General features: G+C 46.7%; 1 protein-coding gene across 2 annotated transcripts in view; it reads right to left on the bottom strand.

Moving 5' to 3' along the window:
• Nucleotides 1–26,662, bottom strand: part of LOC143982614 (cytochrome P450 2G1-like) — a 212,355-nt gene that overhangs the window by 160,582 nt on the left and 25,111 nt on the right. For both annotated transcript variants that reach the window (XR_013274489.1, XM_077481510.1), the window contains exons 5-6: nt 13,900–14,076; nt 12,217–12,358 (exon numbers count right to left, since the gene is read on the bottom strand). Coding sequence is in view for 1 of the 2 variants with exons in the window: in XM_077481510.1 (XP_077337636.1) it covers nt 12,217–12,358; nt 13,900–14,076 (319 nt within the window). In the remaining variant the exon portion in view is untranslated. The remainder of the gene's footprint in view (nt 1–12,216; nt 12,359–13,899; nt 14,077–26,662) is intronic.

The following is a 26,662-nucleotide window of genomic DNA, read 5'->3' as shown; positions in this document are numbered from 1 at the left end:
GACAATTAGTTGTTGTGACAGACCCTGGTCCTCAACAGGACTATGTCCGCCGTAAATGCTTCCTTTGTTCAGAACCAGCACTATCCAAGATAACTTAGCTCACTCAGTCATTAGCCATAATTCAATGTAGGATGAAAAACATCAAACTCTTTATTCAAACACAGGTACACAGGTATACAGGGAACAACTCCCCCCTTCCTTTGATTCAGGGCAGGGTAAACTGTCCAATCAGCAGAGAGAGTTGCTGGAGGAATTTGCCCCTCTCCACCCTGCCCCCAGTCCACATGCCAGGAACACAAATACAAAACACAAAGACACAAGAGAACAACGGGACACTGCCACACCCCGAACAATCCCAGCAAACAGTCCACAACAGCAGGAGACAACATACAATATATACATATATACAACATTGCAGTGTGGCTGTACAGCAAGTCCAACTGGCACAGATTAGACTGGGGTTCTCAGTCATCAGGGTGATTTACACATAGGAGAGGCTGGGGGAGCTGGACACAGAGTTTCCAGAGCTCTCCAAGGTAAGCTGGGTTCCACAAGCCCCCCACCCAAAGTGACTCCCATCACAGCTGTCCTGTGGACAGATTCTCCCACCTGAGCTGTGGATCCTTGCAGCTCCTCTCTCCTTATCATGGGCCTCTTAGCTGCTTCTCTGATTAATGCTCTCCTTGCCTGGCCTGTCAGTTTAGGTGGACGGCCATGTCTTGGTAGGTTTTCAGTTGTAGGGGGATTCATAGTATTCATGGATACTTTTTAAAATAAGCTCAGTTGTGGACACTACACCACTGTGAGAATCCCCAATAGCCCCAACAACCATTAATTATTGTTGTGATCAAGCAATTATAGCTAATAGATGGCCCATTTGTTTCCCCACCTCAAAATATTAGTAGTAAAAAACTCTTGTTTTTTGCCTTAGTAAGAGAGAGTTGCCTATAGAGGTGTTGGGCATCCTGCCATGATTTTCGGTTACTATCAGTGGAATTTATGATGTAAGTAGCCTCTGCTGCCCTCGCCGTATTTATCACTTCTGCTTCCTATTGTTTAGATTACGTTTTGAAGACCCTAGAAGTCTCCCTAATCAGGATTAGTGATGGACGAACTTCCGACGGGACGTTTCGCGAACGCGGACCACGAACGAGGCCGACCGTTCGCGAAACCGAACGTTCGCGGCGGGCCCCATTGACTTCAATGGGAGGCGAACTTCGCAAACCTTTAGGTCAAATTTGCAGCCACAAGATAATTATTAGCTGGGCAAACATAGTCCCACCACATGGCCAACGACATAACACATGTATGAGGTGAATTTGGGATCAATAACTACAAGCATTCTTTTTTTATATGGGAAATTGTTCTGACAATTCAGGACTGTGGAGCGCATGAAGGCAATGGAGGAGAGGGAAGGTCAGGGACCAGGGTAGGCAAAGAAGAGGGTGCAGGAGATGATCACCAGCAGCGTGACATACAGCAATGACACATGCACCGTGATAGAGGCATCTGACAACAGCACCGTGATAGAGGGCACTGACATCAGCAGCGTGACATAAAGCATTAACACCAGCACCGTGACATACAGCATTGACAGCAACACCGTGATAGAGAGCACTGACATCAGCAGCGTGACATAAATCACTCACACCAGCGCCGTGATATACAGCACTGACAGCAGCACCGTGATAGAGAGCACTGACATCAGACGCGTGACATACAGCAATGACACCTGCACCGTGATAGAGTCATCTGACAACAGCACCGTGATAGAGGGCACTGACATCAGCAGCGTGACATAAAGCATTAACACCAGCACTGTGATATACAGCACTGACAGCAGCACCGTGACAGAGAGCACTGACATCAGCAGCGTGACATTAAGCACTCACACCAGCACCGTGATATACAGCACTGACAGCAGCACCGTAAGCAGCCCCAGGAGGAAGTCAGCACAGCACAGGGATGGTGTGATCCCCTCATAATAAGAACCCCCAGGAGGAAGTCAGCACAGCACAGGGATGGTGTGATCCCCTCATAATAAGAACCCCCAGGAGTAAGTCAGCACAGCACAGGGATGGTGTGATCCCCTCATAATAAGAACCCCCAGGTGAAAATCAGCACAGCACAGGGATGGTGTGATCCCCTCATAATAAGAACCCCCAGGAGTAAGTCAGCACAGCACAGGGATGGTGTGATCCCCTCATAATAAGAACCCCCAGGAGGAAGTCAGCACAGCACAGGGATGGTGTGATCCCCTCATAATAAGCAGGCCCAGGAGAAACTCAGCACAGGACAGGGATGGTGTGATCCCCTCATAATAAGAACCCCCAGGAGGAAGTCAGCACAGCACAGGGATGGTGTGATCCCCTCATAAGCAGCCCCAGTAGAAATATGACACCGCTCAACCTCTTCAAAGAGGAGGGTAGGGGCATATAGTACGGTGTGCTTTTTTGGGACAAGGAAGTGAGCCAAATGAAGAAAGAAGGTCTGTGTGCTTGATTAAAAAAATTGTTTGTAGACATATACATGGTCTACTGGTCACATGTGTTGAATTCCTCCGAGATCCATGCCTCATAAATTTTTAGAAATGTGAGGTAGTTAACACTGTCGTGAGCTAGGCGAGTATGCTTATCGGTCACGATCCCCCCTGCTGCGCTGAACGTCCTTTCGGACAGGACACTGGATGAGGGGCAAGCCAACAGTTCAATTGCAAATTGGGCAAGCTCTGGCCAGAGGTCAAGCCTGCCCACCCAGTAGTCCAGGGGTTCATCACTCCTCGGAGCGTCCATATCGGCTGTTAACCCGATGTAGTCGGACACCTGACGGTCTAGGCGTTCCCTGATGCTGGATCCGGATGACACCTGTCGATGGGTCGGCTGAAAGAATGACCTCATATCCGAAGTCACCAACACATCTTCAAACCGGCCTCTTCTTGCAGGCGCTGTTGGATTGGTATCCGCAACTCCTTCTCTGGGAGTGGGAATTGCTCCTCTGCCAGCGCTCGCAAAAGCAGAATGCAGCATTTCTCGAAGCAAGGCCTGGAAGTGCTGCATTCTGACAGCCCTCTGCGACGGCGGTAACATTTCCGCCATTTTGTGTTTGTACCGGGGGTCTAAGTACGTTGCCACCCAGTACTGGTCCTTGACCCTTATGCTTTTTATACGGGGGTCCCTATTAAAACACTGGAGCATGAAGGCCCTCATTTGCACTAAAGTGGAAGCGGTGTGGTGGCCTGGCTCCTGCTCATCATCCAGGATAATGTCGTCCTCTTCATTCTCCTCTCCCCATCCACGCACAACAGGGATCCCAGAAAGGTTTAAAGCATGCTCTTCTTGCTCCTCCTCATCCGCCCCGGCACCATCCTCCTCTGACTCCTCATCAGACTCCTGTTGTTGACTTGTCTCAGATAGAGTAGCCCCCCCTGGGAATTCATCCAGCATTGTGACTTCCTCATCTTCCCGCTCCTGCTCCTCCACAGCTTGATCAATGACACGATGCAATGCACGCTCCATAAAGAAGGCATAAGGTACCATGTCACTGATGGCGCCATGGCTGCGACTGACCAGTTTGGTGATCTCCTCAAATGGCCGCAGAAGTCTGCATGTGTCGCGCATGAGCAGCCACTGGTGCGGTGAAAAAAACCCCCAGCTCCCCAGAACCGTTTCTTTCGCAGAGTTCATACAGGTAGACGTTAACTGCACGTTTCTGCTGGAGCAGCCTATCAAGCATATAGAAGGTGGAGTTCCATCGCGTCGGGCAATCGCAAATAAGACGTCTGACCGGCAGATGGTGTCGCCGCTGAATGTCAGCAAGGCGAGCCATGGCCATGTAAGATCTTCTGAAATGGGCCGAGATTTTCCTTGCCTGCCGCAAGATGTCCTGGACCCCAGGGTATTTGACAAGGAATCGCTGCACAACCAAGTTTAAGACGTGTGCCATGCATGGCACGTGCGTGATTTTGCCCTGTTTCAATGCGGTAAGCAGATTGGCACCCTTGTCACACACCACTTTACCAACTGTCAAATTGAGCGGTGTTAGCCACTGATCTGCCTGTGAACGCAAAGCTGAAAGGAGTGCCGAGCCAGTGTGGCTCTTGGCTTCCAGGCACAACAGACGCAGCACGGCATGGCAACGTCTCACCTGGCATTTGGAATAGGTTCTGGGGAGCTTGGGCGGTGCAGCGGAAGAGACGCTAGCAGCAGAAAAGGAGGAGGCAGCTGAAGAGGAGAGGGAGGAGGATGGAGTAGGAGGAGGAGGAGAAGAAGAGTCAGGCCTGCATGCAATCCGTGGCGGTAAAACCAAATCTACACGGGTGCCACGGGTTACATGCTTGACGGCCGTCAGAAGGTTCACCCTGTGGGCAGTTAAAGTGATATACCTTCCCTGCCCGTGTTTGCTAGACCACGTGTCTGTGGTCAGATGTATCTTGGCACCGACACTGTGTGCCAGAGATACATTCACTTGCCGCTGAACATGGCCATATAGCTCTGGGATGCCCTTCTCAGAGAAATACTTCCTTCCTGGGACCTTCCATTGTGGTGTTCCAATGGCCACAAATTTGCGAAAGGCCTCCGAGTCCACCAGTTTATATGGCAGTAGTTGGCGGGCTATGAGTTCTGACAAGCCAGCCGTCAATCGTTGGGCAAGAGGGTTATCCGGCGTCATCATTTTTTTACGCTCAAACATTAGGCCCACGGAAGCCTGCCTTTTTGCAGAAAAATGTGAGCTTGGCGTGATGGAAGGTGGAGTGGAGGACAATTGTGAGGAGAGAGGAGAAGGAGAAGTAGAAGACGAGGCTGGACGGTGAGAGCCTGTAGTGTGGCTTTGTGTGTTACGTTGCTCCCACTCGGCTCGGTGATGGCTGCCCATGTGCCTTCTTAAGGCGGTCGTCCCTAGGTGAGTGTTGGGCTTACCGCGACTAATGCGTTGACTGCAAAGATTGCAGATGGCAATGCTATTGTCAGCAGCGGACACGTTAAAAAAAGCCCACACTGCGGAGCTATGTGCCGGTGTCCTGGGAGCGCCAGATGTGACCGTACATGGTCGATGACTCGCTCCTGATACATTTGCAGTCTGCTTTGTCCCTTCTGTGCAATGTAAGTTAGTCCTGCTTCTCCTCCCTATCTGCTGGTCCATATCTCCCTCTGAACTCCCCTCCTCTTCCTCTCTTGTGGGCACCCACGTGACATCACTAGACACGTCATCATCAACGTCACCTTCCCCACCGCTATAAGTAGAGATCTCGGAGTAGGCAGCAACACCGGGGACCAACCTCCTCCTTGGGCTGATCTGGGTACTGTCCTCAGACTGCTGAGTAGCGGTTGTTGCTACCTCCTCTTCCTGATCCAATACCAAGAGTGGCTGCGCATCAGAAATGTCCTCTTGATATGGATCGGAAAATAATTCCTGTGACTCAAGCGGAAGGTATGTGGTGGTGGTGGTGGTGGTGGTGTTGTTGGTGGTAGTGTCTTTGGGGGTGCACATAGCAGAGAGTGAAGAAGAGGGTGCAGATCGAGAGGATGAGGAGGGTGCAGAAGAGTAAGGCTGAGTGAGCCACTCAACCAAGTCTGGTGCGTCCTTAAAGTAATTGAACGCACCTTCTGCAACTTCCCACTTTGGCTCAAGGCTGGTGCTCCTGCCCTACCCCTACCACCCCTGCGGAAGGGCCTGCCTCTTCCTCTGCCTGTCATTTTTTAAATCACCCTGTGACAAAACTCTTAGTCCCTATAACGATGAAGGACTGCTGCAGTATAGGGCAGCGGTCAGCAGTGGTGCACCTCAACCCTATCTATTGTGGACCGATAGCGGTCCTTACAGAACAGCAGACTGTACCGCACTCAACCCTATGTACTGTAGCACCCTTAACCAAGTTACCAGTCCTTATAAGGACCTTTGTGGACCAAGTAGGTTGTGTGTGACTGATTAGCAGACTGTACGTCAGTCCCTATACTGCTGAAGGACTGCTGCAGTATAGGGCAGCGGTCAGCAGTGGTGCACCTCAACCCTATGTATTGTGGACCGATAGCGGTCCTTACAGAACAGCAGACTGTACCGCACTCAACCCTATGTACTGTAGCACCCTTCACCAAGTTACCAGTCCTTATAAGGACCTTTGTGGACCAAGTAGGTTGTGTGTGACTGATTAACAGACTGTACGTCAGTCCCTATACTGCTGAAGGACTGCTGCAGTATAGGGCAGCGGTCAGCAGTGGTGCACCTCAACCCTATGTATTGTGGACCGATAGCGGTCCTTACAGAACAGCAGACTGTACCGCACTCAACCCTATGTACTGTAGCACCCTACACAGACCAAGTTACCAGTCCTGATAAAGAGCTTTGTGGAACAAGTGAGTTGTGAATGATTAGCAGACTGCAGCAGAAGGGCAGCAGTCAAGTATAATATTCTTTCTATATTTGGAAGAAAGAATTTTATACGTGTACAAGCCTATTACCGTACCACTGATACCAGTCCTGAAAAGAACCTTTGTGGAACTAATAGTAACAGCAACTCTTTAAACTGACCCTCACTGCCTGACACACTGCTTCCTTCCTGTCTCTATACAAACTGGCAAAACAGAGGAGACTGGAACAATTACTGGTTACTCGAATAGCTCTTTTGTGGACCTGATAGTAACAGCTAATGATGATGATGATGATGATGACTAATCTGGCTGTCCCTAAAATAGCAGCAGACACAGCGCTCTGTCCCTTTATCTAAACTGACAAAAGACACTCAGGCTGCTGCAAAAATCAGTAGCACAGCAAACCTATATACACCTAACACCTATACCAGTCCTGAAAAGAACTTTTGTGTACCAAATAGCTAGCGTTTTATCTGTCCCTGCTCCAAACAGCAACCTTTCCCTATAGTGACAGAAGAAAGAATGTAAAATGGCCGCCGGATCGGGTGTATTTATAGGTTAGGGGGAATGTCCTAGTGTCCATCTGCTGTCATGTCTCAATTGGCTGTCCTGTACCCCATGATGGATGTGTCATCATAGGTCAAAGTTCTTTTACACATTAAGCACGTAAGTCCGCCGGGGCGAACGACGCCAATAGTTCCGCCGAACGAGCGAACCTCGAACGACCGAAATTCGCCGCGAAACGACCGCCGGGCGAACCGTTCGCCCATCACTAATCAGGATGCCCTGTAGAAAAGACTTCATGGCATCCCACACCATCAATGGGAAGGCTGTGCCTTTGTTGTTTAAGAAATACTCTGAAAGCATGTGCTCAATAACTTCACCAGGAGAGATCAAGGGTAACCAGTAGGGATTCGCCTTCCATTGAGATACCCTCTCTGAACCACAGCCAGCAAGGGACCCCAGAAGGGGTGAATGGACAGAAAGGCCAGAGACCCATAAAAATTGCCTTAACCCATGGAAGGAAACAGCTTGTTCCCAGTGCAAGGTCAATCCTGGATAGAAAGGAGTACATACTAGAACAACAAGAGAATTCCTTGACATTGGGATGGTTTATTGTCCAAATGTCCATCAGATCAAGCTCCTTCAGTCGTTTTGCAAGTCTTGTCTCAGTCAGCATCCCATGGCTTTGCAGCCAGTTGTAATCTATCCAAAGTGGTGTTTAGTACATTATCAAAGTCTCCCACCACCAAAACCAGGAGTGCCAGATGCTGAGATATAAACCTAACCTAACCAGCTGTTTCAAAACATTGTCAGAGTATGGTGACGGCATATAGACATTTGTCAATATAAAATGCATATGTTCCAAAGTACATATCATAAAAATATAGCTGCCCTCAGGATCCAGCAAGCATTGGCTAAAGGAGAATATGGCAGTTGAGATGATCAGCACACTCTCTCCCCTAGTGTAGGTGGAATATGTTGCATGGCATTGTGAGATAAATTTAGCTTTAAGAAAAAAACACTACCATTCCCCAACATATGAGTCTCCTCTTAACAAGCTATAGGCAGTTTAAAATGTGATAAGAAGACTCTACTTTTTGAGTCGCTCAGACCCCGTAAATTCCAGGAGAGTATCATGTGAATTAGACATAGTGAGCAATTAGATATAGCAAGCAATCAACCATTGTGATTAGGGATGGGGGAATGGTTCAGCATGAGCGTGAGTTTGTGCTGAACATTTGCCTTTTTGGCCGTTCGCCGAACTCCCAAATTTCCAAAACTTTGCCCAATCAGGGCTTAGTGTAAGCTGGTTATTAAGGAGTTGGGCCAGGGAAGCTGGCTGTGGCATTCCTAACAACTGGTGAGTTATCAGCTGTCAATGGTTTTCCCACCATACAGCTGAACTGAAAATGTAAAAATAAAAAAAGGTGTGGTGTTCTCCCCTGAGATCCATATCAGACCCTTATCTGGGCATGCAGCCTGGCAGGTCAGAAAAGGGGGGTTCAGGCCACATACCCTTAACATGGGGGGTGGATGCTTTGCTCTGCCCTCTCACCCTAAAGCACCTTGTGCTCATGTCCCCATATTGATGGAGACAAGGGCCTCATCCCCACAACCATGGCCGGTGGTTGGGGGGTCTGTGGGTGGGGGCTTATCAGAATCTGGAAGCCCCCTTTAACGAGGTTTTCCCCATGTCCTGGCCCCCTCCTATGTGAATGAGTATCATGTACATACATTTGGGTACATAGTACCACTACCCATTCACCAAAAGTGTCAAAATAATATATACAAGAGACAAGTTTTTGACAAGTCCTTTAAAAAAAAAAAAAATATAGTGTCCCCCCTATGTAAATCCATCGTCAATCACGCCACCCACTGACCCAACTCCCACCTTTGACATTTCTTATAGAAGCAAGGGGCAGGGCCACCTAGTCACATCGCTCGGGGGGCATCGCCTCTTTCTTACGTCACATGCCCAGCATGCACCTATCCGGGACATCAAGAGGGGTGGTGCCACCGGGTGATGAGGCAAGGTGGCCCCGCCACTTACCTAGATAAGAAATGTCAAGGAGGAGGAGGAGCGTTTGTTTGTTTTTTTCAGATTGGCGGGTGGCATGATTGACGATGGATTTACATTGAGGGACACTATTTTTTATTATTATTAAAGGAACGTGTCTCTTGTGTTTGTCATTTTTTTATACTTTTTTTGGTGAATGGGTACTCATTCACACAGGGAGAGGGGTGGAATATGGGGATTCCAGATTCTGAAAAGTCCCCCACTCGCAGACCCTAACAACAGCCCAGGGTTGTCAGGAATAAATCCTTGTCCCCATTAACATTCCCCCCTTTCCTGACCTGCCAGGCTGCATGTTCATATAAGGGTCTGGTATGGATTTTGTGGGGGACTACCACACCATTTTTTTTATTTTTGGCATAGGGTTCCCCTCCAAATCCATATTAGTCCCCAAGGGTCTGGTATGGACTGGGGGGGTCCCCGCGCCTGTTTGTTTCTTTATTTTTTCAATAGCCGGGTGCCGGCAATTGCAACTGCGATTCATTTTAAAAGGGATTTGACTCGTTTTTTTTTTCTTTTTTAGAAATAAAAATTTGGCTGCCGCATGTTTTATGCAGGCTACAGATACAGCACATTAAGTTGTAGAACCCTTCAGGCACTATATTTTTAAGGATAATTTCATTTTTATTGTTGCACTATAGGCATTAAAATCAAATAATTAAAATCACTGCTCCTGAAAAAATGATTTAACATTTTTTTTTTTATTGATACATGTCCCCCAGAGCAGTACCCAGACCCCCATACCCCTCTTTGGCTAATCGCTTGCATATAGGCCTTCAAAATGGGCACTTTTGATTTTCCCTGTTCAGCTCCTATAGCCTTCAAAGGGTTTCACCGTTTGGGTTAGAACATTTCCCCTGTTTAAGAGTTCTGCTGCGTACTGACCCTTGTTAAATTGTGATGAGACAGTTTGCTGCAAAAGCAGCCCTTCGTCTCAGAGACCATGGTGTCATAACATCAACATCTGATCCCTGAGCAGGGGGTCGAGGGATGGAGTTTCCCAGAGTCAGTAAATGTGGCAGCTCTGTTGGAACCAATGTTTATAATGGTATCAGTTACAATAGAAGTATTGTGAGACAGCTAGGCATCTATTGTCAGAAGAACTCTGCTGGAGGTAGAAAGAGGCAAAACAAAAAACATTCAAAGAACAAACTTCTGTCCCAGTAGGACATACACTTGGGGGCCTGCCATTGGCCAAGGTGTAGGTAACACCATATGAAAACACAGAGCTGAACAACTGCCACTTACCTGTCAGCTGGAAATGCATTACTCAAGTCGCCTTAGTAGGTGTCAGGGTTGGGCTCAGCCCTTCCTTCTCTGAGCTAGCCACTCAGCTGTCAGCTAATTGCCAGCTCCTATCTCTCCACAGTGACTCACCTGTTGATGATATCCTGCTCGTCAGTCCTGCATCCAGCCCAGATGATCTCTGCCTTTGCCTTGGTCACATCTCTAGAGACGCTCTCCAGTGTTCCTGTTAAAGACTTGCTTGGCTGACATTCCTTCTGGCTCCAGATCCTGCTTGCTATTCTTCTGCCCTGTACAAACGGTCGGACATTCCGATCATAAAATCCGTCAGATTTTTTCAGGCGAATTTTGGCTGAGACTTGTGTTGCATACACACGGTCAGACAAATCCGATCGTTTGAAACGAGATGACGTAATACACGTACGACGGGACTATAAAGAGGCCAGTAGCCAATAGATTTCATCTCGTAATTTATTCTGAGCATGCGTGGCACTTTCTCCATCGGAATTCTCTATTAACGATCGGAAAAAGTCTGATCGGATTTTGTTGTCAGAAAATTGCGCCCCCTCACCCCAAAGCACCTTGTTCCCATGTTGATGAGGACAAGGGCCTCTTCCGGACAACCCTGGCCATTGGTTAAGAGGGCCCCCTTCCACCCTATGTGAATGAGTATGGGGTACAATGTACCCCTACCCATTCACCTGGTGAAAAAAATGTAAAAAAAAAACACCACACAAGGGTTTAAAATAATGTATTGCACAGCTCCCGGGGTCTTCTTCCGTCTTGGGGGGTCTTCTGGCCGGACTCCTCCGCTATCTTCTGCTAGCTCTTTTTCTAGCGGAGGAGCCCGGCTTTCTTCTTCGTCGCCGCCCGGGGGGCTTCTTCCGACTTTGGGGGTCTTGTCCGCCTCTTCAGGGGTCTTGTCCCCCTCTTCGGTTCTTCTTGCTGGGCCTCCGCTTTCTTCTTCCAGCTCTTTTTCTAGCGGTGGCCCAGTCTTCTGTCTCCGTCGCCTCTTCTTCCGACTTCGGGGGTCTTGTCCCCCTCTTTGGTTCATCTTGCCGGGCCTCTGTTCCTTCTTCCAGCTCTTTTACTAGCAGTGGCCCGATCTTCTGACGTCGTCGCTGTCGTCATTGCCTTCTTTTTTCTTCTTCTCTTCTTCTTCCTCTTCTTCTTTGAGATGTTGACTCGATTCTCTCTCTCTGGCCATAATGACAGGGACGCATTGTGCGGCAACTTATATAGGGACAATGGACGGGGTCATCGGGTGATGTCCCCGCTTCTTATGATGTCACAGCTCGCTCGTCCCCATCCCCTTTCCTGACTGGCTGGGTTGCGTGCTTGGATAAGGGTCTTATATGGACCTTGGGGGGGACCCCCACGCTGTTTTTTTTTAGCGTAAGGCTTCCCCTTTAAGTCCTTACCAGGTGACGGGGCCAGCGACATGTCAATCTCGCCACCGAAGGCGGCGACATTGACTTCCTTCGCTAGTCCCGGCTACCTGGAGCCGTGTTCAAAATGAACAGACTTTCCTCCGTGTGTGGGCAAGTCCGTTCATTTCAAAAGTACGGCGGACTCCCACCAAAGTCCAGTTGTGTATGGGCAGGTCCGCTCGTTCAGAAAGTCTGGCAAACTTTCTGGCGGTTTGTCCGCTAGGCTAAGTCCGCCGGATAGTCTGATCGCATAAGAGATCTTCCTGGACCCATATGACCAAAAAAAAAAATTATAAATTATGCTTTGACAGAACAGAGGAAGATCTTGGGAATATAAACCAGGAAAGTCTGTAATAACTACAAAAGTCTTGGGAGAATGTTCATTTTTAATGTTAGTTAGGTAAACTTAACCTCCTTCCGACCTGCTTCCAGTGACTTTTTCACACCCATAGTAATGGAAAAACATTTGAATCAAAGAAAAGCCCATCAACACAGGCCCTTGTTCATCAGACATGTTGGATGGAATGTGAGTGTACCTTTAAAATGATTGCAGAGTGGCAGTCATCCTTATGGTTGTGGTAGGAACAGATGGTGTTACCTTGTATATCAGGGTATTTGAGTAGAATCAGGAAGCCATATCTCAGGGTCATACTTGTAGTCTCAGTCCCAGCAAAGAACATGTCATTTAATGTTGCTTGTAAGTTTTTATTATGGAATTCTGTTTTTGGGTTGTTCTTTTCCTGAAAAATATTTTCATAAAAATGTTAGCAGCCAAACACAACATACAGCTATTGCAATCCACATACGTTTAGTAAATATCTATTTTTACTATCCAGTTCCCACTAATAATAAATGATTCTCCCACTCTGAAACACAATTTTTTGATTATCGTCTGCATATTTGTGAAGCATCAGAGTTGAAAGAAGCTGCTCCCCCACTTTCTCCCCTTCCTAGGAGTTTGGACAGCTGCCATTTGGCAGAGGCACTGGGCTAATCATGCAGCCTTTACTATAATGCTAACATAATAAGCAGGAGTATCTTTTACAGCTTCAAATATCCTTAAAATGTGAAACAGAGCCACTGTATGTATACATTACAGTTTATATAATTTGGCACTTTTGTATTTCTTACAAACCATGCAGTAAAAGCTAAATTATCCTTTAAAATATAAATTGCATTCAAAAAGAGGTCAGACTCTAGACCAGGGGTGCCCAACCAGTGGACCAGGGGCCATATGTGGCCCGCGGAGCCCTCTGATATGGCCCACGACCTCCTGCTCTGGGATGGTTGGTTGGCATAAGCCGATGCTTCATGTATAGCACCAACTCCGGTCACAGATGGATTGATACCAAATTCTCCCTGCCTTCAGAAAGTGCAACACACCTGCAGGATATAATAGAAATCTAAGTGCAGTTAACCCACAGAAAAGCCACAGGTGCACTGCGTGGGTATACCACAGCGCATCAGTGTGAAACCAGCCTTAGGCCGCGTACACACGCGCGGACTGTTCACCCAACTTTGTCCGTCCAACAGTTTCGGCAAACAGTCCGCTCAAACTTAGCATGGACGGACATGGCCACACACGACGGACGAACAGTTTGCTGAAACCGTGCGCGATGACGTGAACGGCACGTACGACGGGACGAAAAATACGACGTCCTATACACTGCATTATAGCTTTCGGCGTGAAAATCCTTTCTGAGCATGCGCGCAACTTTGTTTGACGAACAAGCCTACACACGGGCGGACTGTTCGCTCAAACAAGGTTTCAGCGGACAGTTTTTCGGAAATTCCGAAAAACCTTGTCCGTCCAACTGTCCGCTGAAACTGTCCGCTGAAAGCCCACACACGAGCGGACTGTCCGCCCAAACACTGTTCAGCGGACAAAGTTGGGCGAACAGTCCGCCCGTGTGTACGCGGCCTTAGGCCCCTTTGACACGATCAGTCAGACCCAACTGGACCCTTGATTCACCTCTATTGAGCCACAGATGTAAACGGACTTGTGGCCATTTGCACCGACCTACCTCTAATTCGATCTGCAAAAAAAAAAACAGAAGGGGGGATCCGTCCCCTTCCATCTGGGCAGATCGGTTTGGAGGGTCAATAGAGTAGAGTGGGCTGTGCCCCTGTCTGCTCTGCATATGCAGAGTGGACTTGGACCTGTCATCTGCCTGCTCTGTTCATTATGGCTCGCGACGGGTTACCAAGTCGCTTAAGTGGCCCTCGCGCTTCAAAAGGTCGGGCACCCCTGCTCTAGACCAAGAAATGAAAACAAACTCACCTCTTCCATTTTAATGAGAAAGCAATCCATGAAGTCACGAGGACAGTTCACATCCAGTGTTTCCTTATGACGTTCCACCCTATCTTGTATAAACTCTTCAATGTTTTCAAAATAATTGAATATTTTTTGGTGGGGGCCAGGGACACGGCTCATTAAGGTTGGTAACATATTAAGAAGCTGAAACAAATTTGTAATTTAGGCATTAAATAATGATTAATACATTACATACACTTTTTCATAATGCATTTCATATTAAAATACTGAACTTTATCACAACAGGTCTCCAATATTCTGAGTTTCTGGTATATGTGTTTTAGCAGAGACCCTAAAGAATAAAATGATAGATGTTTCAATTTTTTATGTCACACGGTACTTGTTTTTTCAAGCACTTATTTTGTGGAAAAATACATTAAAATGCATTAAATACATTGCACACAATCAATATATAATACCTATTTTTTTATAAAATATAAAAGACAATGTTATGCTGAGTAAATAGATACCTAACATGTCAAGCTTTAAAATTGTGTAGAATGGCTGTAAACTACGGTAGTTAAAATCCTCAATGGACAACTCTTTAAACGCTTTTACAGGTTACAAGTTTAGAGATACACAGGAGGTCTAGTGCTAGCATTTTTGGTCTCACTCTGACGTTTAGGACAATACCTCACATGTGTGGTGTGTGCATTTACATATGCCTGCGTGATTAACGTATGCGTTTGCATTTGCGTGTAAGTACAGGGGGATGGGGGCGCTTTAAATGTTTTCCTTATCGTTATTATTTTATCCAAAACTTTTTTTTTACACGGTCTTTAATATTTTTTGCATTAACTTTATTGCTGAACAATGTCCCTTGTGATACCATGGGCCCTGACAGGTCCTTATCATGGAAAGACCTGGGGTCTATTAGACCCCAAATCTCTACTCTGGCCTCCAATGCAGCCAATCAGATGCAGGTTGGTCTGATTGGCTGCTTTACTGGCCGCTAACGGCCAGGTAAACAGAGAAGCGGAACCGGTAGTGACAACATACTCGTTGCTTGCAATTTCTGGGGTCACATAGAGGAAGGGACAATGTCAGTTCTTCTCTCTATGCTGTGCAGCTGTCACCACCATTTGCATCTCTCCTGGGCTCCGCGACCGGACGGAAGAGCCTAGGAAAGGTCCCCCCCTTCTGCACCCGCAGAAGTGATCAAGTGGCTGTTCAGACACTCAAATAACTTCTGCAGTAAAGAGAATCGTCTCCTGAAAATACATTTTCATACAGGGATAATGCCTGCAGGTGTAGGCATCACCCCAGTGTAACCTGTGTAAACTGAGGACATCCATGGACATCCTAAGGGTCGGCAAGTGGTTAAAGGGTAAATGAGGATCTTATTAAAGCACTGAAACTATGTACCACTGTAAACCTAGGGTTAATTTAAAATGAGCCAGTTGTATAAAGTTTGTGAAATATTCCTGCATTTATAGAATATGGCATCACTATAAAAATAAGTATAGAGTGCATAATATATATATATATATATATATATATATATATATATATATATTGTGACAGAGCGAGGCTCTGTCCCTATGAAATTAGAGGTAAAGGAGACACAGAGTTTGCATATCTGCAGACTGCAGGACTACAGAGTGTAGAGTTTAAATGGAGAAAACTTCTCTGTCAGTTTTCTCCAGGTTTTGCTAGCTCCAGATGGGATTTTGTAGTTTGGAGATCCCTGAGAGTTATGGGTGGGACGGGATCTCCAACCCTGTGTCCGGGTCTTGGTGATAATGAGCAGGGTGTGTGCCCAGCTGCACATAGGCCATATAAATGAAGGGCTGTTGGTGTAGGATGGTGGTGTGTGAGCAGCTTGCTGCTGCTTGAAGCTGTGCATGTCCAAAGCTGTGTGTTGAAGGGCTTGAAGCTGTGTGCGTCCAAGGAACCGTGTGTCGAAGGGTTTGAAGCTGTGTGCGTCCAAGCAGTTTGTTGGACGGGGCAAGTACCTATAGCAGCACTACTGCTGAAGAGTAGCCAGGTGGGCTAGCATTTTCGTTTGGATTTTGCTGTATTTAATTTAAGCTTGGACCCCTGCGTGGGATTACTGGATGGACTAATATTTTGTTTTCTTCTAATAAACGTGGGCTACCAGGCCCTTAACCATACACGCCTGACTGATGTGGACTAAAAAATGCATCTACCAATTGAGCTAAACATCCCAATATCACAAGTGGTGTTTGAATGCGGGCATGTAGACGGTGGAATCCGGGTCCTTGCTCCATGGTGAGTCGCATCAGGAACTGGTAAGACTGTTTCAGTTTATGATGCTGAACCCAGTGAAGTGGGAGTATGTCCAGTGGGGAGATCCGCAGTACAAATGGACATAGACTTTCTGCAGTGTGCTACCCAGAGCAGTGGGGAGGCGCAGCGTAAAGCCCAACTAGACGCAGGGCTAAAGACTGAAAAGGACATGGGGACTCTGCATATGCCTGCTATGATCCAGCAGATGGCTGGGAAAATTGAGCTAGGGGTGACCAAAACAGTGCTGGTACCATGTTCCCTAGTGACAGCTGCTGCAGGGTTGCCCAGGGAAACTTCCAAGGAGCTTGCAGTGTTGGAGCCGAGAGTTTCCCAGGTCAGCTATGGAGCTGCCCAAATAGGCAAAAGTGCCCCTTTACAGAGAGCGGGTGCTGTGAAGAGTTGTTCAGAGGTTATGGTGGCTCATAGACAACCCACAAAAGCAGTAGCTATGTCAGCACATAATGAGAATATTGATGGTCATGCTGACAATAGTGTTGGTGATGATTATGATGCTGAAAAATGTGTTTCCTGTAATGTTATGACTGAGCCACACAGTGAGAGAGTGTGGGCGCAGCCCCACAACCCTATGTGTAGCCCAGTGGGCAAGGGGTTAATTCAGCCTGCAAAAGTTGAGTGTACAAAGCTGAATGTGTCTGTAGTGCCACCAGAAAAAGGTGCTCAAAATGGTGTGCTGCACCAAGCTTTAGGTGATGAAGCATCACCCCAAGGCAACGTTGATAAAAGTGCGGTGTTACAAAATGATGTATATAGAAATGACGAATGTGCAGTTGAAGCTAATGAATCCCAGGTTTCTGTGCGGCCTTCTACAGCAGGTGATGCAACGCTGTGGAACACCCATGGTGGAACCACAATGGACTGGGACAGCTGGGCCAAACAATTGCTAGCCATGCTGGGTAAGGCTAGTTTAAGTAACAAGGGTGTGGACACAACTGCTATGCCAGACAGGGGGATCGCAGAGCCGCCGGTGGTTGAGGGCGTCTTGGTCCCTGCAAAGGTTGCTGCCCTCCACTCTGAAGAAACAGTTCAGGGCACTGGCATCGCAGATGTGTTGTCCACAGCCCCACAGCTAAATGATATTGAGTATCAAAGTGATAGTGTGACTTGTAACGACCTGCAGAGGCTCACCAACACTGGTGCAGAAGGGATAAGTGTGAGACATGTGTCTGACAGCTCTCCAGGGGAGAAACAGTCTGTGATGATGGATACCTCCAAGGAGGATGAGGTCTCTTCAAATTTCTCACCCTCTCAACCTGCAGTCGCTGAGCCCCTCCATGTCTTGGACAGGGTAAAATACCCTAGAAAGTTCTGGTGTTTAGACATGGGATGTTTAGAGATGACCGAAACCTTACTGGAAATGCTAGAATTGGTAAAGATGAACTTACTGTATACTTGGGTATCTCCGCCGCAGTTGGACCAGGTGGTGCTGCGTAGCACCAATGGGTGGAGCCAAGTGGTACAGGCAGTGCTGGGAAACCTTGACCAACAGTGGAATTGGTGGGACCAATGGTTACCCATTTGGCACAGGATCTCCAGATTCTCTGTGAGCGTACTTCTAGTTATTGATTGGTATGGAAGGCACGCGAGAGAACTGCTTGAGATATCAGAGGTCTCTCCGTCTGATGTGATGACTAGAAACATCTCTGCTGGTGTGGTCCGAGGTGCGACGGAGCAGTTGTCAGTAGAGGGCGCAGATACTGCCTTACCCGCTAGGCCTCATGAGAAGGAACGGCCCAGAATGGACTCCGCAGTCGCAGAGATGCTTTCTGTCACTGGCCCAGAGGTACAAGTTAAGGTACCCGGAGACACTGTGGGAGAAAATGTTAATATTGGTTGCCATAACAATGTAATGTGTACACCTGAAAAAAATGGTTTATGCTTAGGTCAGGGTAGTTTGTTAGAACAGGTACCCATGGAGTGTTGGACAACAGGTGAGGTGGAGCTGTGCTATGGTCCCGTCGGACGTAGTCCCTCCTCAGGTCTTCTTCTAACAAACACTGAATTGGAAAGCACTGATGATATGGAAAGCTGTGATCTGTTAAGAGTTCGTTCTGTAAACAATGATTTGGTTGCAGTGGGTACCAAGAAAAACTGTTTTGAACCTGAAATACCGATGGTGAAGGGTAAAATGGGTATTTGTAAGTTGAAAGGAGGGCTCAAGGAAGGCAGAGTTCCCCCAAGAAAAGTGAATAAGCCCAGGGACCCCAAAAGAAGAGGAAGGCTGAGTATAGGACAATATAGGAACCTGTTAAGATCCAGGGGGGAATGTTCCTGGAAGCGCACCCGGAAAAAAGGTTGGGCCTACGTGGCTGACAGCCAGCACAGAGGTGTCCCAACCATCATGATGGGTGCTGGTGTTCCTCCCTCCGGATCGAAACAAAGGGGGGGGGGGATATGTGACAGAGCGAGGCTCTGTCCCTATGAAATTAGAGGTAAAGGAGACACAGAGTTTGCATATCTGCAGACTGCAGGACTACAGAGTGTAGAGTTTAAATGGAGAAAACTGCTCTGTCAGTTTTCTCCAGGTTTTGCTAGCTCCAGATGGGATTCTGTAGTTTGGAGATCCCTGAGAGTTATGGGTGGGACGGGATCTCCAACCCTGTGTCCGGGTCTTGGTGATAATAAGCAGGGTGTGTGCCTAGCTGCACATAGGCCATATAAATGAAGGGCTGTTGGTGTAGGATGGTGGTGTGTGAGCAGCTTGCTGCTGCTTGAAGCTGTGCATGTCCAAAGCTGTGTGTTGAAGGGCTTGAAGCTGTGTGCGTCCAAGGAGCCGTGTGTCGAAGGGTTTGAAGCTGTGTGCGTCCAAGCAGTTTGTTGGACGGGGCAAGTACCTATAGCAGCACTACTGCTGAAGAGTAGCCAGGTGGGCTAGCATTTTCGTTTGGATTTTGCTGTATTTAATTTAAGCTTGGACCCCTGCGTGGGATTACTGGATGGACTAATATTTTGTTTTCTTCTAATAAACGTGGGCTACCAGGCCCTTAACCATACACGCCTGACTGATGTGGACAAAAAATGCATCTACCAATTGAGCTAAACATCCCAATATCACAATATATATATATATATATATATATATATATATATATATATATATATATATATATATATATATACAATGCATCCGGAAAGCGTTTCACTTTTTTAACATTTTGTTATGCTACAGCCTTATTTCAAAATTAATTAAATTAATTATTTTCCTAAAAATTTAACGCTAGCTGCCCTAGCGTTGGTTTTTGTCCGTCGGACTAGCATACACACAAACGGATTTCTCGATAGGAACTGGTTCCGTCCGAAAAATTGAAACATGTTCTATTTGTAAAGTCTGTCTGATTTTTAGACAGCAAAGGTCCGATGAAGCCCACACATGATCAAATTGTCCGGCGGATTCGTTCCGTCTGACCTTTGCTGTTGAAAAGTCTGGTCGTGTGTACGAGGCATAAGGGGCAAGAATAAAGGTTCCAAGCTGCTAACTGAAAGGGAGAAAGGCACTCAGACTGTGATATAATGGTTTGTTCAATCATCTTCAGGTGGACCAGGGGGGTCCTCAATAGCAGCTTCTGGTCATCTTCCGTGATATGGGGTGGTGTTCAGTCTGTGGAGTGGTGTCCGTTGGCAGAAATCATCTCTCTTCAGAGGTCCGGGATGCTAAAGACTTGGTACCACTTAGGAACTGAAATGGATGGTATGTTTATGTGATCAAAGAACGGTGGCAGGTCAGCTGGGAATTTTAGTGTAAAAGAATGTCCCTGCACAGTCACACACATAGCCCAAAGGGGAAGCACCACTCAAAGGGCTGACAAGATGGGTTGCGGGGCTCCTCTGCAGTTAACAGTAACTCGTGAAAGATCTTGAAAAATTTTCAACCCCGCACCGTTGAAATAAATTTCTTCTTGATCCCGAGCACATACAATATAGTGACTTCCTCCTTGAGCTTATAGTCTGTAAAGCAACAGATGATATCCCTGTGGAGGTCTCCTTCTCTACCTCGTGGACATAGAGCTCTGTGTGCTCACTCAAAATCCACTTGGGAGTCCTGGGGTCTTTCCAGTAAGTGATTGCAATACTAGTGGGATCTGGTCATGTTCCATGGACTCCAGAATACCCTGGATTCTCAAGGTTCTACGAAGTCCCCTGCATTGCATGGCAGGGAGGTGGTAATATTGAGCACCGTGTTGCTGAAGTTCTTGTATGTCTGCATCATGGCTTCCCGCTGCCCACTTGACTTCCCCCAGATGGTCAGAGATGCCCCGCAGCTCTACCTTTAGCTCAGAAACTGCATCCGTCAGGGCATTTGGGGGAGGAGGGGGATTGTTTTGTTTTTTTGCACTTTAATTTGCATTCTATGTAAGAAACAACCCATTTGGCATATTGTTATTATACTTATAGATTGGAGAATATCATAACTACCTTGTGCCTTGTTGCTGTGCTCAGTCTTGCCATAGAATATATATATAAGCAAAAAATGGGGTAAGTAAAATGCATATATAAAGGGAACAAGTGTAGCGCTAACTAAATCAATATATAAATAAAATAATACAGTAATCCAGTAGCTCATACAAAAATAGTGACATATCGTGACATAAATAATATAGTCCAATGTGAATCAACAACTAAAATAAGAAATATTCTAAACTCGTGAAAAAGTCCAGAGCCAATAAACTTTGTTCCAGAGAGTGTCCAAATGACTGTGTAACATCAAATTATAAATGACTATAAAACACAGTAGTGATTCTCTGAAAGTCCAACCCAGCAAGTGACAAACGTGATCCACCACCGACAGCACAAATTGCTTACCAGAGGACGTGGACACACACAAGCATATACTTGGTGGGTCTAACAGGCTTAATAATATAATCCCAGGGGTCCAAAGTTCTTTTATGCAGGTCAAACCTTAAGAAAATCGTTCTCATAGATATGGGGTATACCGAATAATGTAGGCATCAACCCCATCGGAGAAGCAAAGAAGAAGAAAAAAGGGAGGAACATAGCATAATTCCGTATAGGGAGTTTTATTAAAATGAATGATATAGGAATTGCACTTACATGCTCCAGATAACAACAAGCGCTTAATATAAACAATTCAGCGGTAATGAGTAGGTCAGCAAACAGCCCCAACGCGTTTCCCTTAAATAAGTATCTGGGGTTTTGCCATAGTCTTGCTAAAAACAAGCAGACTAAGGACATGGATTACTGAAAACATGTCCTGTGGTCTGATGAGACCAAGATAAACTTATTTGGTTCAGATGGTGTCAAGCATGTGTGGCGGCAACCAGGTGAGGAGTACAAAGACAAGTGTGTCTTGCCTATATTCAAGCATGGTGGTGGGAGTGTCATGGTCTGGGGCTGCATGAGTGCTGGCAGTATTGGAAAGCTTACAGTTCATTGAGGGAATCATGAATGCCAACATGTACTGTTACATACTGAAGCAGAACATGACCCCCTCCCATGATCCCCTCCCAAGGGCAAGCCCGTGACACTGTTTAACTGATTTTGTATGAAACAAGCACACTAATGGCACAGGCGTGTGCTGGTTTCATATGGGAGCCAGAGTTAGAGCTCAGAGCCCCACCCTCTTGATGGGGGTCAGTGTGTGAAGGAAACCATGAGAAGTGCTTGTATGTACTGTACTGTTCAGGTCAGGATTGAGAGAGAAACCATGAGGGACAGAAGCTGGGAAGCTTCAGTGAAAGACGCAGAGCTGAGGTACACTGTCTGTGCACAAACACTGATGCCGCGTACACACGGTCGGAGAATCCGTTGGAATGTGTCTTATCGGACCGTGTCGTCAGATAATCCAACTGTGTGTGGTATGCATCGGACTGATTCCGTCCGAATCTCCGTCGGACCCAATTTTCCAACATGTTGGAAATATTTCCCGACCAACTGGGCCGGTTGGACGTAATCCGATCATGTGTAGAGAATTTTGATCGGACCAAGTGCCACGCATGCTCAGATCAAATTCCTACATCAAAGCTATTGGCTACTAGCCTGAACGTAGTCCCATCGTAACAAAATTACATCATCACGTTCTGAAAGATCGGATTTTTCGACAACTTAGTCCGACCGTGTGTATGTAACAGTTTCGGACACAATCCGTCAGACTAAATCTGACGGACAAAATCCGACGGATTTGGTTGTGGAAATCTCCGACCGTGTGTACAGGGTCTGAGACTTGTTTGATGGTCAGGAAGACCAAAAGGTACTAAGAATCAGGAAGACCAAGAGGTAATAATTGGAGCAGTAAAACTGGCAAGGAGCCAGGAGGCTGAATGTTGTCAAAGCACCTGTGAATTAAAAATATGACAGGATTTCTGAATTTAATTCTGACTGGTCTAATTTGTGTTTAGGCTGAAATATTCGTGCCCCAGGACGACGTGAAGTGTGACGAAATACATGGGGAGGAGCAATCTGCTGATGTCACCACATTTACGAAGGTCCCTGAGTGACGGACTGCAATTGAGAGCCGGCTGGCTTGTTTACACTGCAATCTTTAATTGTTTAAACTGTAAGTGCAATACTTTTTTATTTAATAAAGTCACCTAGGATTTCACACTATTGAAGTTTTTATGGGGGCCAATGGGCAATATGTGCCTTTGAAGGATCATACTCTGGGAAGACGCTGGGATTATTGCTCCATCTCTTAAAGGCCAAGCTGGGTATTAAGCCACAAGTGAGTGTGATCTCCTGTAATAGGAGATCATTTGGAGTTGGTAAGAGGCAGTGTGTTTAGAGGTGGAGATATTATCTTTCTCAACCACGACTCTTGAGTGCATTGTGTGACAGTTTCATGTTTGAAAATCATCTCAACACAGTGGACTATTCAAAACATGATACAATGTGACAATTAACCAATCAATTTTCTCATTTATGTGAGTCACTTTACATATAAAATATAGTATTATTAATGTTTATTGCTAGAATTCACTTATATGAGTGCATAGCGCAATTTAATATAGAAAGTAAAATATTAAAAGGTTACTTTCAGGTCTTAGTTAACATAGGAAACAATGTCTTTCCCAACCGAGAAACACTATATTGCCAAAAGTATTGGGAAGCCTGCCTTTACATGACGTGAACTTTAATGGCATCCCAGTCTTGAGTTGGTCCAGCCTTTGCAGCTATAACAGCTTCAACTCTTCTGGGAAGGCTGTCCACAAGGTTTCGGAGTGTGTCTATGGGAATGTTTGACCATTCTTCCAAAAAAGCGCATTTGTAAGGTCAGTTGCTGATGTTGGATGAGAAGGCCTTTATGGCTTGTAGTCTCTGCTCAAATTCATCCCAATGGCGATCTATCAGGCTAAGGTCAGGACTCTGAAGGCCAGTCCAGTTCCTCCACGCCAAACTCGCTCATCCATGTCTTTATCAACCTTGCTTAGTGCACTGGTGCACAGCCATGTTGGAACAGGAAGGGACCGTCCTCAAACTGTTCCCACAAAATTGGGAGCATGACGTTATCCAAAATGTCTTGGTATGCTGATGCCTTAAATTGTAACTCCACTTTTGTAGAAAAAAAAACCCTCTGGGTGAACTATGTACATTGCATGGACTTTAACAAACTTATGCCGCGTACACACGGGCGGACTGTATGGCCTACTTAGTCCGTCGAAACACATTTCAGCGGACAGTCCGCTCGTGTGTGGGCTTCAGCGGACTTTTTCAGCGTGCAGTCTGGCGTACTAAGTATTTCGGAATTTTCGAAATTCTGTCCGTCATACTTTGGTTTCAGCGGACAATCCGCTCATCAGTAGGCTAGTTAGACGGACTAAGAATGGCTCATGCTCAGAAAGGATTTACACGGCGGAAGGGTGCTTTGCTGTGTATTGGACTTCCTATTTCTAGTCCCGTCGTACGTGCTGTACACGTCATCGCGCAAGCTTTCGACGGACTGTTTGTTCATCCGTGTGTGGTCAAGTCCGTTCATTCGAAAGTATGACGGACTGTCCGTCGGATAGTATGACGGACTAAGTAGGCCATACAGTCCGCCCGTGTGTACGCGGCTTTTGTTGCAGATTCCTACCTTGTGTTATTCTGAAGAAATTCCTGTGTGTCTGTCTGTGGTTCCGCAATATGACAGTTTTTCTTTATGAGTACTACCTATAAGGACTGTCACAGGAGGAAGAGGATTTACTTATCACTAAGGATCCAGCCACCCACCAGAGGTTTCTTTAGCCCCTTAAAGGGGAAGGCGCATATTGTAACAAACAAATGGCCCCTGCCCCACCTATAACTGGCCTTCCCAGCAAGGAGCACATGGAAGGGCAAATGCATGAAAGACAAAAAAAGAACATTCCATAGCACAAATCACCAACCAGTCTGCCAACCGACCAAATTAACCTGTCCAACAGTCAGCATTAAAAACAGGGGTTTAGTTAGCATGCATTTGCAAACAAATGTGTAAGCTACAAGGCCTCTTCATGGCACATATTGACCTGTGGAAGGTCAGTAATGGAGGTGAGTGCATAGTTTTCAAGGTGGCAGGCACTGGACATTGCTGTGAACTTTTATGGGATCCATGGACTAGCCTCTTCACTATATTGGACTTTTTGTGTTTCAAGCTTACATGATATCATTTGAAACGCCTATCACTGATTATCACTGGTTTAGGCATCATGGTGGTGTTTTATTTAAAGTGCTTTTTGTTGCTTATTATTTATATATTCCGCACATGTGCTCTTAATGTGTCGTATTATACATGACATGTGAAGGACCTAACCCAGTCACTTCAGCCACCCGTTAAACACAATATCTAACCCCTCCAAATCCCCTCACAAATGACATGACGAGATTTTGGAGTAAATGGCCTTGACGGCCTTTTATTAACAATTAAATAAATAACATTTTAAATAACTCTTAAACAACTTTTATATACTTTTAGGGTCTTTGAGGTAAACACCCACCACTGGTCACTGCGCCAAACTTCCTTTAACTTTAGGCCTCCGGTCGCAAGCCCCCGGACCTGGAGACGGTACTCAACTTTCGCAGTGACCTACCTTTTACCCCTTCCTGGTTAACCCCTCGTTAACCGGAAGGTACCTGATAACCCCCATCCACAGATGGGTACCACCCATGTTAACCCCATCCCACAGATGGGTACCAACCATGTTAACCCCCATCCCACAGATGGGTACCAACCATGTTAACCCCCATCCCACAGATGGGTACCAACCATGTTAACCCCCATCCCACAGATGGGTACCAACCATGTTAACCCCCATCCCACAGATGGGTACCAACCATGTTAACCCCCATCCCACAGATGGGTACCAACCATGTTAACCCCCATCCCACAGATGGGTACCAACCATGTTAACCCCCATCCCACAGATGGGTACCAACCATGTTAACCCCATACCACAGATGGGTACCAACCATGTTATATATGCATATAACATCCATATTCTCCTCCTCCAAAGCCCCAACCACTGCCACAGCACGAAAGGGGTAAAACCTTACCCTTGCGTGCACCTCCACAACCTCATTGCTCGCTGCATGCATTTCTGCAAACCAAGAGCCCAAAGATAGGTTCCCCCTTTGCTAAGGTGCACCCTACCGCTCCCAATACACCTCCTTATATCCACCTCCAGCGCCCTGCGAGGTATAATCACACCCCCGTTCCGGAGCACAAACCTATTCACTGCCATATTGTCTGTCACTCAGGTCCAATCAACCTTTCTTGCTGGCCAAGGCATACTGCCCACCACATCTGACCAAACGATGACCCCCCTGGCAGAGCTTCCTGCCCGGGGATGCCCAACTGCCTACCGTTGGTCCGAACATCAGCTCTTCTGGCCCGCCCCCATGAAACATAGGAGGGACCCAGGATCCACCGTAAGCCAACATTCCCACCCACAACAAAAAGAAAAATTACAGCACAAAACAGCAAGTTCGCCCCTTACTAACACTAACATAAAAAACCAAAACAAAAAATCCATCGTCAGACCCAATTCTGCAACCAATGTGGGTGGATGTAAAACCCCATATTACCGAATCCCACCTACCAATGCACTTATCTGTTTCACAACTGAGATCAGCAATGGAAGCCTCTGCGGCCACCCTGTTTAAGAAATAATGGGAGGCCTACCATTTTGGATAGTAGCCACCGCTGTCAAACCTACATGGCCATAAGTTGGAACCTGGACAAGGACTACCCAGCATTCTGTATCCTAAAAAACGGGGGTCTGTGAACCCAGACCGCATGTTCCAAAAGGGGGTACGCTCCTCTCACCGAACACTTGTGTGTCTCTGTAATCCAGAACACTCCCAGCCGCATGTCCTTGCCGGTCTGATCGGTTTTTTAGCCCGTCTAACCCACCTTCTGACCGAATCTTGCAAATAACCCCCACCAGCAGCCCCCTTTGAGACCATTCCGAAGGGCAGACCATTTCGCTTATTTGTGGGAATTCGTGCGGAATAGGGAACGTTCATACCCTGAACCTCAAACGTTGCCCAGCTACGA

The sequence above is a fragment of the Lithobates pipiens genome, unplaced genomic scaffold, assembly GCF_037356315.1.
Source record: "Lithobates pipiens isolate NorthernLeopardFrog02 unplaced genomic scaffold, aLitPip1_a1.2 Scaffold_1, whole genome shotgun sequence".
Classification (NCBI taxonomy): Eukaryota; Metazoa; Chordata; class Amphibia; order Anura; family Ranidae; genus Lithobates; species Lithobates pipiens.
This window is presented reverse-complemented; position numbering and strand designations above follow the sequence as displayed.